Here is a 15294-nt window from a genome sequence, read left to right as displayed (position 1 = left end):
CATTATACACAAACAATCCATATATTCAAATGTAATTGAAATTTATAATTGTTGATGAAATCCAGTATTATACGTATACAATATCTTAAAAGATTTAAGCTGTCCATGTTCAGGGTTAATTGCCTTGACTGTACCAATAATTAAAATTTTATTATTCTAGTTAGATAGAAACTAGGAAAACCTGCGAGCTATAGAACAAATCAATAGTATAAAGCTGTAATGATGGAATACTGTCTGGAAAAGGAATACTGTCTCCATGCTCATTTAAGTCAATGCATGTCATCACTGCAAGACGCTAAGTTTTATTGAAGTATAGTGTTATAATACTGAGTGTGTCTTGAGGCACAGTACATTTTGTATACATATTCTATTTTAAGCAGTACAGATTTTAGATTTATTTTAGACTGGCTGTATTTTTAGATCTGCTGTCAGCTGAGACAGATTATGACACAGAGATTGTGATATGACTGATTGTCAGTTGTCCACACTTTATTTTTATCAACTTCTTGTCTGCAATCCTAGTCTGTTGACTGACTGCCGGTACCACTTTGTAATAAAATCTTGGATCATGAGAAAATGAAATAAAAAAAAATTGGTCACATAATATATAACACCTTTATTTTTATGTTATTTTAAAAAATGCATGTTTTATATATATGAAAATAACAATGTTTTATAATTGGGCAAATTCAGCTGTGATTCAACACCAAGTATTGTTATATCTTTTATTTAAACAGTATTTTTATTATTTTTAATAAAAGACAGCATAGGGGCAAATCTTGTATAGGGGCTTCTTGTCAAAAAATTTTAAATGCTATATTTTATACAATTTCTTTACAATTTACATGTTTTTCATGGAAAATTCTATATGTAACTGTCGAGCTGAGCTAATTATAATACTGATTGTCCGTTGGTGTATGTCGTTCGTTGTTGGCGTCTTGTCAACTTTTTGGACTTCTACTTGAAAATCACAAGTCTGATTGCTTTGATACTTAATTGGTATCTTAGATTGGTTCATTTTGTGTTGGTATCTTTACTTCTCTAATTTTGTTGAATATTTTTGTCATTTTTGGTGAAAAGTGATATTTTTGACTTCTTGTCATTGTCTGCCTGCACAATGTTGTTTTATTCAGACATTCCTTCCTCTCCAACTCTGTGCGATAACTCCATTCATAACTGTGTATGTCACGTTGTTGTGCGATAGAATTTTTACGGACAAATAGAAAGCTTTGTTACAAATGACTGCCGAAAAACACTTAGAATTTGGCATTTCTGATGTCTTCATCTTCGGCTGCATTTCTGCTGATATATGTTGCAGTGACAGGAGCTCTGAGGTATAACACCTGCTCATCCATAATACTCCACATTGGTGACACCAATACACCACACTTGATGGTCGCTGGTAAAGCATAATAACATAATAATTTACGATTTCCAGTGCGACTAACAACAAACACATCAGACTCGGAACTAAGTATAGCTTTGGTCTGAATATCTATGAGTTGTATAATTTCTTGATATCATCGCTGTGTTGCCTCAACGTCCAAACCAACACAGCTTCCACTGTGCGCAGTCATATTTGTTTTGATATCTTGGCCAAGCATGTTGATGAAGCAATCTGATTAGCTCTTGATAAACTGATTCTAAACTGTGAGGGCACTGTCACACACTTATAGTCCTAATGAAATACTTCAAGGTGATAGTTGAGTGCTTTGCAGAAACATTCACTTTGAAAATGGCAAGTTTGATTGTTTTGATATTACTGGTATACGTATGGGTATCTCAGACCTCCCTCAGATTTGTTCATTTAATGATGATATTTTCAATTCTCTATTTTTCTTGAATATTTTTAGTAAAAAGTGATATTTTTTACTTCTTCAAGTTCTTGTTGAAAACCGCAAGTTTGTTTGCTTGGATACAAAACATATAGCTACCTCATGTGGACCTCTCTCAGATTTGTGATGATATTCTAATTGAAATGTGCCTTGCTAACAGTGAAGCTTTGCAAGCCAAGACTGCTTGTTTTAATTTCTTATGGCAGGAAATATTATACCATTTAAAGAATCTTTATAATTACAGTTGTAACTACATGTAGTAAGATATTTTATTTAAAACGATATTAAATGAAATATTCAATTAAAGCAATATAATTTTATATTGCCATTAGAGAATATTTTCCTAAAAGCAATCTTTTATTAATAGCTAATCATCCTTCTTCACAGTGAGTGACATTCTCTCATTAAAATACCTGTCACTATTTCTAATTACCCCCAACTTTTACATGTATACATGTATCCTTCTCGTCTAAGAACTTGTCACCTACTGGTTTGTCATTGAATGAGAGAACCCAATGCTGTGTTGAATTAAACATCTCAAAAAACTATTGGACCAAACAAATTTGATGCAACTTGACATGAAGGTTCCTGACTGTAGTAATTATTAGTCCCTGTTCGGACAAAGTCCGAAAACGGAGACTTATAATTCGGTCTCCGTCCGTCCGTCCGTCTGGAGTCATATTTCAGAATCCTTTGGAACGATTCTGTTCATTCTTTGCATGTGCCTAGTACTTGATGTGGAACATATGCACATGCAGTGATTTAGCGATTCGATTCAAAATGGCCGACTGATGGCCATCTTGTTTTTCAAAAATGTCGTATTTTGGACATGCTTTGTCAGTTTTCATTCAAATTTGGTACATAGATTATAGATGTTAGGATACATGTCCTCCGACCGTCCGTGCATCCGTCCGCCCGTTTGTGTGTGCGTCCATCAGTCCGGAGTCATATTTCAGAATCCTTTGGACCGATTCTGTTCATTCTTTGCATGTGCCTAGTACTTTATGTGGGACAGATGCACATGCAGTGGTTAAGTGATTCGATTCAAAATGGCCGACTGGCAACCATCTTGTTTTTTGAAAAAGTTATATTTTGGATATGCTTTGTCAGTTTTTATTCAAACTTGGTACATAGATTATACATGTTAGGATACATGTCCATGACAATTTCTTTCGCAATTAGATCAAAGATGGCCGAGTGGCAGGCATCTTGTTTGTTTTTTTAATGTGGTATCTTGGACATGCTTTTTTAGTTTTTATTCAAATTTGGCACATACTGTATACATGTTAGGATACATGTCCATGACAATTTGTTTCAAAATCGGATCAAGGATGGCTGATTGACAACCATCTGAATTTTTGGCCTTACTACTATATTTCCAAGATTAATGTACCATTTTCATTCGTATTTGGCACATACATCATACATAATCAGATCAAAAACAGCTGTTTTTATTTTTGGCCATATTACTATATCTCAGTCACCCATGTATCATTTATATTGATATTTAGTATGTCATAAATGGATACATGAACATGTCAGTTCAATTTGCAATTTGATCAAATGTGGCTGACTGGCGGCTATCTTGTTTATTTATAATGGGATAACTTGGACATGCTTTCACTTGTGATCTATGTTTTTCTTTGCTATGTCTTAAACCGGAGGGGTCATCAGGCAACATGTGTTTGAATTTGAATCTGTTGTATACGCCACTTGGGACTCAAGTTTCAAGGACACTCTCGCGACAACCCCTCCACTTTAATATGACGAGCAAAAGAGAACTTTCAAAAATTTAACGAGGACTGTGTCATTTTCAATGACTTGTTTTTTTTTAAATCTATATGAAATTAGTTTTTCTTCCCTAATATCTTATGAACAGTGTGACCTACCATATTTGCTCTGTTAGAAGTGTATTCACTAATATATTAATATATGTATATTAAAAAAAATTACTAAAGATAATGATTTCTGAATCACATAAGCTTTTATTAGAGATGCGCTTCTTTTCTCCCCACCTATCTTATGAACAGTGTGACCTACTGTATTTTCTCTACAAGCATGTGCACTTATGTAGTGTTAACAAGTGAAGCAAAATATGGGGATCAACCAAAGATTTAATTTTAACCTATGCAGTTGAAAAACATGTGTGAAGAAATTAACCTGGTCTCAAGTCATAGCATGGTCTCGGTCCCAATTTTTAACCCTGAGATGAGACTTGTGTGAACAGGGTTTTGTGGTTGAAACATTGAGTTAAATCATAGATGGAAACGACTGCAACATGAGAAGAATGCAGATTTAGCCAACTGGTATTGTCTAGCTCTTCGTTTCTCAGCATATGTAGGCTTTAGATTAGTGCGTAATCGCATGTTATTAAACAAGACAAGGTGTGAGTTGGGTGTACTTAAAATATTCCCAAATATTTTTTTGATGAAAAAGTGTGCTTCAAATGGAACAGATACTGTATGTGTATTTTCTTGAATGCTTTTTATGTGTGCTGCATTCTCTAGGTTTCTTTAAATCGCTATTTCTCTTGATAAACTAATTTGATTTCCCCTTAGTCACTTTATCTACTCTGTCACTTTCTATGTTTACATTACAGTTACTAAATGATTAATAGTTCTACATGCATTATTCAATATGTCTAATTCCTCTGGGTGTATTTAAAAACTATAGGTATTTTGCTATTTTTGTATGTATTTTTCAATAATTCATTTGTTAATTTTTATTTGACATAACTAACAATCTCCCACAGGTTTTCACTGGTGAATTTAGAGCCTTCTCTCAAATTTGTTGTTACTCGTATACAAAAATCCCACAATGCAATGCGTCAATGACATTGTGTAAAAGTAGAAAAATCAATCAATGGAAAAAATTATATTTTTGTGAAAAGTGGCAAAAGTTGACTGGCATTTAAAACAGTTAAAGCGGGGGAGTCGTCACCTGCGTACGCGTCAGATGGCCATAGCGTGTCATTGTTTACAAACAAGTGTCTACCCATGAGCCTTTGCTTTTTTAGCGTGTGTTTTTATTCTCACGCATGCGCAGGTGACGACCCTCTCGCTTTAATAAATTACTTGAGGTTTGTAAAAGTCGAAAAATCAATCAATGGAAAAAAAAATATTTTCGTGAAAAGTGGCAAAAGTTTACATTAAAAAACCATTATTATTACTTGAGGTTAAAATTTAAAACTCCACATCATTGCATTATATCAAATGCAAAATAATATAATAATATCCATGTGGTGTATACAATGTATGTTAAATGTATTGTTTACTCGAAATTTGAATGCTTATTGTGTGTGATGACTGACACTTTGAATCTGAAACAGGTTTTTTTTTTTTTTTTTTATAGATACCATGGACTAAGTTGAAAACCCATCCGGCTACTCTGGTAAGTAAAGGGGAGGTTATCAATCCATGGGATTGTACTGTGGAATCATGGGATATCCATTACAGGTTTTTTTTTTTACTATACTTTGTTTCTGAAATTTAATTGAAATCCTGAAATTGCATTTGATGTGAGATTATATAGGCTTATACATGGCTTGGTATATTAAGTTTTTTTTTTACTCCTGTGAGCGAAGCACAAGTCTTTGCAGTTAGTGTGTCTGTCTGTGTGCGTGTGTCTGTTCAATCGAAATCTCAACAACCATACATTGTTTCTTGATGAAACTTTGTGCATAGATGCTCTGGGCCAATGCGCAGATTTGATTAGGTTTTGGTACAAATCCATCCATATTAATTACCTAATTTGCATGATAATTAGCTGATTTTTAGCTGTTCTATGACTGTTCCACTGATATCTAAGAAAACACTCATTGGATTTTGATGAAACTTGGCACATAGATGCTCCAAACTAATGCACAGATTTGATTAGTTTTGGGTAAAAATCTGTGCAATATTAATTACCTAATTTGCATAATGATTAATCAATTTTCGTCTTTTCCATAGATATCTCAAGTACTAATAATCACATTTCAATAAAACTTGGTACATAGATGTCATAGCACACTGCACAAACCTGATAGTTTTTAGGGTAATATCAGTACATATTTGGTACATAGTTACTTAAGGACTGTGCAGACCCCTGATTAGTTTTGGGGTAAATATTTGTGCACATTAATTAACATCTTATTATCATAATTAGTTAATTTTCTGCTTTTTGCCTGATATCTCAAGTACTAATCATCATATTTCAATGAGACATGCTACATAGATCTTCTAGGACTATGCAGAGACCTGATTAGTTTTAGGGTAAATAATTGTGGATATTAATTACCTAATTTGCATAATTAGTTAATTGTTTCTATGAATGTTCCACTGATATATAAAGAACCACAAATTGGATTTTAATGAATCTTTTAAAGAGTAGAATCTAGAATTTTGCAGAGACCCAATTAGTTTCTGGTAAATATTTATGCTTATTAATCACCTAATTAACATAATTAATTAACACTGATATCTCAATTACTGATCATCACATTTGAATAAATTTTGTACATAAATGCTCTAGAACAATAGACAGGCCTGATTAATTTTGGGTTAAAATTTGTTCATATTAATTATCTAATTAGTATAATATTTCATAATTTTTTTGTTCTGTTCTGTTCATATTAGTTACCTGATTTACATAATTAGTTTTCAGTTTTTCCATCAATATCTCAAATATCTCAGGTACAAGTAATTTTGAATTAGTTTTTAATGTGTCTTCAATACTCTCAGAACACAGGAGTTCTTTCTAAGCTTTCTTTGATTTTTATTAGTCCCCGTTCGAACGAAGTCCAAAAACTTATAATTCGGTCTCCGTCCATGCGTCTGTGCGTCCGTTCAGAGTCATATCTCAGAATCCCTTGGACCGATTCCGTTCATTCTTTGCATGTGTCTAGTACTTTATGTGGGACATGTGCACATGCAGTGGTTTAGCGATTCGATTCAAAATGGCCGACTGGCAGCCATCTTGTTTTTTGAAAATGTCGTATTTTGGACACGCTTTATTATTTTTCATTCAAATTTTAGTCCCCAACCATTCGTGAGTTCCTGAGTCTGTCCGTCCGTCTGTCCGTCCGTCCGTCTGTCCAGAGTCATATTATGTACCTGATTTTTTTTATGCGGTATCTTGGACATGCTCTGTCAGTTTTCATTCAAATTTGGCACATACATGTACTTTATACATGTTAGGATGCATGTCCATGACAATTTGTTTCAAAATCTGGTCAAGGATGGCCGATTGACAGCCATCTGACTTTTTGGCCTTACTACTATATTTGCACAATTTATGTGCCATTTTCATTCGTATTTGGCACATACATCATACATATCAGTGTGTTTCATAATCAGATCAAAGATGGCCGAATAACGGCTGTTTTTATTTTTGGCCATATTACTACTACACATGTTTTGATGTAAATAAACAATCTGTTGTATACGCCACTTGGAACTCAAGTTTCAAGGACACGCTCGCAACAACCCCTCCGCTTTAATATGACGAGCACAAAGAGAACTTTCAAAAATTTAACGGGGACTGTGTCATTTTCAATGACTTGTTGAGTTTCCAATTGAAGTAAAAATTCAATCTCTATTTTTTTCTTGCTTTAAAAATTATACCCTAGATAAAGCTTTGATCGTGTAGGCAAATTTACTGGTTTGTGCAGAAAACAATACATTCTATGATTTAACTCTGAATATTCACTGGATTTTAATTTTATTCATATTAATTTTAAACATATTCAGCTATCAGTGAAATAAGCCAAAATAATACCCAGCGAATAAAAAAAAATATGTCAAATATATCTATCAAAATATTATTCAATTTATACTACTTTTCCGTATTCTATTGGTACATTGTAATATGAATATTTCATAATGCATTGTGTGTATCCTTCATGTGCTCATTAAATGACAAATATGAATTCGTCTCGGACTAGTTATAACAGACAGAAAGATTTCCCGGTAATTTCATGAGAACTCAATACATGTGTCTGTTGACAACTTGATTGAAACGAAAAGCTGCATCCATCTTCATTATGATTCTCACATTGTCATTCAGTTTTTTTGAATTGAAGTTGTTGTTTTACTTCAACTCAAAGGATTATATATATCGCGGGAAATTTTGGTTGACTGTATTGATTTATATACAGTTGTATCCCGCTATGCCTGGTTATAATTGGACTCCTTATATAGTTGAATTGACATTGGCGTATATCGAGGTGACAATAATGACGCATAGGGATTGTGAAAAGCTGTCATGTGTGCATTACCTTTCACGATCTAAGTGTATGGAAAACAGTCAATCGTGACTAAAAGCATACATTTGTATTTTGATATGGATAGTGAATTCTAAAATGCAGCTATGTATAAACCATCCCTCTGCTCATGTATTCAAAATTTTAAAACTGAAATGTATGAGCTGCTAGAACATATTTTGATTTTTTTTTTACTAAACCCTGTTTATTTGTGTAATGTAAAATACTTTATTTTAGCTGGAATTAATTTTCGCTGAAGAGACATTTTTGGCGCTTTGTATAGAATTTATTTTCACTGATTTTTGACAAGTTGAATGTAAAATATAGGAAAAAAGGTATATTCGCTGGATTGTATTTTCACTGAATCATTCCTTCAGTGAAAATAAATTTCAAGCAAAAATAAAGTATTCTACAGTATTATGAAAATCCTATCATTTATTGCTGTTTGGATACATTCCTGGTGTACACTAAACACAATTGACCTAGGAAGTACCGGTACTTTAATGTTCAAAATTCTCAAAAACGCTTGATACACTCAAGGGAAGGACTTAATGACATAGGTAACAACTTATGTGTCTGGTGTGCATTTCAAACTAATCTTAACTGAAAATACTCACAACATGTATTGATTTTGTAATGAAGTCCATCATTAATCGTCGATTACTTTTCAGTGACTTGATGATAACCTATAAAGACGCTGAGAATTCAATCACAATCAAACTACAGAATTGCTAGGTGGAGTTCAGCTATTGACAAGGCAGATATCTTCTGTATACCATAGCTGTTGTATTTATTACAGTACACATATATACTTAACATGCCAAAGAGTTCAAACACAATTTTGCACAATTTACAATTTAAATTAAAGGATATCTATTCTCATAATGATATCTATTCAACTTGCAAAAACTGAAACAAACAGGTTTATAAATGTCTATTGCATATACTCAGTATTAACATAGCTTAGAACTCATAATATCACTACCATATTTACACCTTCATATATATTTTCTCCGATGAATGCATGAAAGTATATCAGTAGTACTAAATATGTTTGTGTTCATCTCACAGTACTTGGATCAAGTGGAAATTGAGATGGAAATCAGTGACAACCTCAGACATCCCAATGATTATATACCACTGCACAGGTAGGTGTATAAGTTAACTTTATCTTTGAATGTTTTATTCATAATACCTTCCTAAAATTATGCAATCCTAAAACATCAAACATGGTAGTCTTAGTTAAAAATACATACTCTACACATAAGTGCTATGAGCCATGATTATGATGTGTAGTTGTTTCATTAAATACATTGTTATATGAATGGTTGAATGTAGCAACACATTGCATACTAAAGTCTGTGTTTCTTGCAATCCTGCTGTTATGTTTTTTTCATGACATTTTGAGATCATTCTTTCATTCTGTCATTAATCTAGAAGGAACTCTTGTCTCCAGCAACACAATATTAGCTGAAATAGCATATATTCGGTTTTCCCTTATGCCATTTTGAAAACCAAATACTCACATGTAATTTATAGAGGCTGTGCTCAAGATTACCTATTACACATGTAACATGAAAGACGTCTCTGAGTCTGAATCTGGACCACATTTCTGGTGGTGGTGGTGATGGTTGGGGGGAGGGGGGTGCACAAGAATTTATGCTTGAATTGCAGTATTCATCACGCACCACAATCTGATCATTCATACATACTAGACAATTTTTATTTTTATTCCCCATTTGGACGCAGTATATGTATATATTCATTATACATCATGACATAGATAAATTGGTTTGACTATCTGATTCAAAATGGTCGAATGGCAGCCATTTATGTGCTAAAAAATCATCAAAAATCAAGCATTTCTGGCATTCCAGAACTGGATCTTGGCGTTTATGAATGGATTTTGTTCAAACTTGGTACATACGTTGGACATTATGGGACCTTTATATACATCCAGGGTTCTGCCCAGCTTGATTTGAGTGCCGGTCGCTAATTAATATTCATGAGCTCATTAATATTTATGAGCTAATTAATATTCATTTTCCATTCTACTAGCTACGAATTAACTACTTTAATTATTTTAACTTTTATTTATTTCAAATATTTCAATGTAAAATTAATCTGCTTTAATAAAAGTGAAAAAATATATATACTTTATTTTTGAAATCACGTCTAAAATACGTATTTTTAGACATTGACCTCTGACCTGGCAGCCATTTTTTTTTCAAAGCGTGTCGTCCGTTTGTTACGGCCAAAGTGGCAACAAGAATTTAATTGTTTTCTTTCCCGATGGAACGCTGGTAAATCACATTAATAGTGAGAAATTAGTATTCCTTGTATCGCTGACTGAATATAGCTTATGAATTTATTTTTATGAACGAGTCATGAAGCCAAAAACATCAATCACGGTTACTACACTCGAGTGCAAGTGCAGATTAAACGAACGACAGCTTGATGCATCGCTGCCGGTGAAGTGAGCAAGTTATTGTTAAACTCGGCACGCAACTAAACTTGCAATGGTAATCCTTCCTTCTGTTTATTTATCATTGTCTCCCCTTCCATTATCTTGATGTACGACTTATTCCGATCTGGTTCGTTTGTTAAAACTAACAGAATGTCAATCGGAGGTTAAAACAAAAACACATTAGGCTGATGTCACACGTGTACGTTGATTTTGAACAGCAGTATCTTCTTTCAAGTTTTGTTGTGTGTTAATTTTTTGCATTGTGTTGTGTGTTAAAACCAACAAGGACAATAGAATGATGGTCCAGTGGCCGACATCCTGTGTGTATCATAAACAAATAGAATAGTGCTGGTCGCCAACTTTTTGTCCTGGTCGGAAATTCAGAGTGCCGGTCGCTAGCGACCGGCGCCGACCAGCGTGGGCAGATCCCTGACATCATTTAATTTTTAAGATCCAATTTTAAAATGGCTGACTAGTGGCCATTTTGTTTTAATGAATGCAGTTATAGTGCTATATCTCTGCCATGCTTTGACTGATTATGATCAAATTTTATATATTCATTATACATCATGACATAGATATATTGGTTTGACTATCTGATTCAAAATGGCCAAATGGCAGCCATTTTTGTGCTACAAAATCATCAAAAATCTAGTATTTCTTTCATTCCGGAACTGGATCTAGTTGGATTTTGTTCAATCTTGTTACATACAGTGGAGATTATGGGTTCCTGATGCATGTCATTTTTTTTTTAGATCGGATTCAAAATGGCTGACTGGCGGCCATTTTGTTTAAATGAATGTGCTTCTAGAGTCATCTCTGATATGCTTTGACTGATTATGTTCAGTTTTATATATTCATTTTACATCATGTTATAGATATATAGATATATTCAAAATGGCCGACTAGTGGCCATTTTGTTTTAATTATTGCTGTTCCAGAGCAATATTTCTCAATATGCACAAGTACTCGTTTGATGATCAAATACAAGATGTCAATCATTTTAATGTTAAAAAATCATCATAATCAAGCATCATCTTCTGGATCCATACTTCTGAAATGTCTATTTTACAACTATATTACTATAAACAAAACTATATACATGTATCTTAAATTTGATAACTAACGGGGACTTTGCCATGCATGGCTAGTTATTTATATTTTATTTATCACAAGTAGCATATTGGTTATTGTAACAGATATGTGATTAATAGTCATCCTCCCTACCCTTGTCACATAGTCCCAAATGTGGAATATGGTTTTTGTGGCAAAATATGCTATATGTCACCTATTGCAATTTTCTCATAAAGTCAGGAGAGACAACAATGATCTAAATTATACAACATGTTTTATATGAAGAATAATTTGTAACTGTGTTTTTAAATGCCAGTATGTACAATACCTGACAATCTTTGGGAATTGGTTCATATCCTGGCAATACCAATTGACTAAAATATATTTAAAAAAAAGACAACCCACTCTGTAATCAGTTTATCTATAATTTTCCAAATTCGGAATGACAATCTGGTATCAGCAAACCCCTTCCACAGGTGTGTCTACTGTGTTTTTTTCTCAAAGTAGATTTATCTTAGCATTAGACAATTTTCACATTTACTAACCATAATCTGTAAATCACTAGACTGTCAAACAGACATAACTGACAATAAATCTTGTACATATTGGAGGAGATGTTAATGATTATTGCTGTAGCATGTATGTCGTTATCATTTCTCATATTACATGATTAATTATCACCTACACCTGTATTCAGGAAAGAAGTGATTTCATTCTCACAGCAACCATGTTTTCTGATCAGTATCAAGTCAGGTATAGAGGTATAATGTAGATTCACATATTAAAACAATGCTAGAAATACAGGTGAACCATACCCACTTTAACAGGTGTTTCAAGTACAGATCAACATGTGTAAAAAATTCAGATCTACAAGTGAACAATACCCAGATCTATAGCTGAACCATACCCATATTCACATGTGCTTCGAGCACAGATTATGTGGAACATATCCACATCTACAGGTGAAACATACCCAGATCTACAGGTGAAACAAACCCATAGGTGAAAAATGCAGGTGAAGCACTCCCAGATCTACAGGTGGCTGCTGCCCCAAATATGCTGGTGCCTTCCCCCTCCTTGATCCATGCCCAGATTCAAAGGTGTTTCATGCCCAGATACACAGGTGCAGCACCCTGATTCATTTGTGGTTCATGCCCAGATACACAGGTGCAACAACCTGATCCATTTGTGGTTCATGCCCAGATACACAGGTGCAACAACCTGATTCAAAGCTGGTTCATGCATACCCCAATGTATAGGTGCAACACCCCCAGATTCATACAATGTGGGTGGTGAACCATTTTGAAAATCAATATTATCAGCTGTCATCTGCAGTATCTAACACCAAACTAAAAATAAACTAACTATTATTGATCATTTGAGATCGTATTTAATTACTAGTGGATAGATTTGTTAAGGTAAGAAGGGAAGAAAAATAAGATATATGTTGTAATTGTGATTAGGCAATTCTCCTTCAGTTGCTAAGCATGTAACTATGGTACTTGGCTTTGTTATGGGTTTTGGAAAATGAAGCTTCATTTCACTCCAAAATATAGTGCACAGTAAATTTTGACCACCGATAAATAAAAAAATACAATATCATATATAATTTATAGTCAGAAAGAAAAAAAAATGCTCTTCCTACCAGACTTCTGTGTTTTTAATTTCCATGCATCTGTTTAGTTTTTGTACTTCTGACTACACTTACATAATTTATTTCAAAACTTGAGCAATGACAATGTTTGTGTTTGTATAGATACAACATTTGGCTGACTAGTGACCATATTATTACTAAAAGGTTCATCAAAGCATCTTGTCTATCATTTCTATCGTTAAAAGTATCTGTTGTGTCTACTTCATATATTCCAGATGTACTGTTAGCTGTTTATTTCAGTAGAGATACAAAGCTAAAATTTGATGGTTTCATGCATTCTTTTATTTTTCCTATATAGTTTACAATTAAAATTGTCTTAAAACTTAAAAAACATAAAACTCATAAAAATATATAGAAAATGATAGTAGGTATTCAAAGTCCACGGTAATTATTCAATATAACCAAGAGTTTCGGACAAAGTATCCTTTTTCTATGATAAAATATTGTGAGGTTATCATAAGAAATACCACATGTGTATGCAAAAAAAGCAGTAAAAGTGTTGTGTTGCCTAAAACATGACACACATTGTCCAATTGAAAAAGACATTTGTAGCAAATTCAAACCCATCTGTAACACATTTTACAGATATTTTATTTTGTATATTTTCTTTGCAAGATGTATACAGTATGGTAATAATTTTATTAGTCCCCGTTCGAAGTCCGAAAACGGGGACTTATAATTCGGTCTCCGTGCCAATGCGTCCGTGCGTCCGTCCAGAGTCATATCTCAGAATCCCTTGGACCGATTCCGTTCATTCTTTGCATGTGCCTAGTACTTTATGTGGGACATATGCACATGCAGTGGTTTAGCGATTCGATTCAAAATGGCCGACTGGCAGCCATCTTGTTTTTTGAAAATGTTGTATTTTGGACATGCTTTGTCAGTTTTCACTCAAACTTGGTACATAGATTATACATGTTAGGATACATGTCCATGATGATTTATTTCACAATTGGATCAAAGATGGCCGACTGACAGCCATCTTGTTTTTTGAAAATGTCGTATTTTGGACATGCTTTGTCAGTTTTCATTCAAATTTAGTACATAGATCATACATGTTAGGATACATGTCCCCGACCGTCCGTGAGTTCCTGAGTTTGTCCGTCCGTGTGTCCGTCTGTCAGTCTGTCCAACGTCATATTTCAGAATCCTGTGGACCGATTCCATTCATTCTTTGCATGTGCCTAGTACCTTATGTGGGACATATGCACATGCAGTGGTTTAGCAATTCAATTCAAAATAGCCGACTGGCAGCCATCTTGTTTTTTGAAAATGTTGTATTTTGGACATGCTTTGTCAGTTGTCATTCAAACTTGGTACATAGATTATACATGTTAGAATACATGTCCATGACGATTTATTTCGCAATTGGATCAAAGATGGTCGACTGGCAGGCATCTTGTTTTTGTTTTTTTATGCGGTATCTTGGACGTGCTCTGTCAGTTTTCATTCAAATTTGGCACATACATGTACTTTATACATGTTAGGATGCATGTCCATGACAATTTGTTTCAAAATCTGGTCAAGGATGGCCGATTGACAGCCATCTGACTTTTTGGCCTTACTACTATATTTCCACAATTTATGTACCATTTTTATTTGTATTTGGCACATACATCATACATATCAGTGTGTTTCATAATCAGATCAAAGATGGCCAAATAACGGCTGTTTTTATTTTGGCCATATTACTACGACACAAAACACGTGTTTTGATGTAAATAAACAATCTGTTGTATATGCCACTTGGAACTCAAGTTTCAAGGACACGCTCGCGACAACCCCTGCTTTAATATGACGAGCACAAAGAGAACTTAATGGGGACTGTGTCATTTTCAATGACTTGTTTTAATTAATATTTGTTTTCCAGTTCTGGTGGTAAGTATGGTTTCTCAGATCGTGTCATTGATGGACTCTATGTGGTGGTAAATGCAGTTAATATTAATTTCCACTCCAAGGCATTTCAAGCTTCCGCACAAGTAAGATCTCACTTCTAATATTTCACTTCTTGTCAGTATGTCAG

General features: G+C 33.8%; 1 protein-coding gene across 1 annotated transcript in view; it reads left to right on the top strand.

Annotated features, from left to right (window-relative positions):
• Positions 1–15294, top strand: part of LOC102800769 (bridge-like lipid transfer protein family member 3B) — an 83726-nt gene that overhangs the window by 44659 nt on the left and 23773 nt on the right. The window contains exons 3-5 of the mRNA XM_085497090.1: positions 5187–5225; positions 9148–9224; positions 15142–15250. Of these exons, the coding sequence (XP_085353216.1) occupies positions 5187–5225; positions 9148–9224; positions 15142–15250 (225 nt within the window). The remainder of the gene's footprint in view (positions 1–5186; positions 5226–9147; positions 9225–15141; positions 15251–15294) is intronic.

This window comes from Saccoglossus kowalevskii, chromosome 1 (genome assembly GCF_978046115.1).
Source record: "Saccoglossus kowalevskii chromosome 1, keSacKowa6.1, whole genome shotgun sequence".
NCBI lineage: Eukaryota > Metazoa > Hemichordata > Enteropneusta > Harrimaniidae > Saccoglossus > Saccoglossus kowalevskii.
Note: the sequence above shows the minus strand (reverse complement) of the source record. Positions and strands in the feature narration are given on the sequence as shown.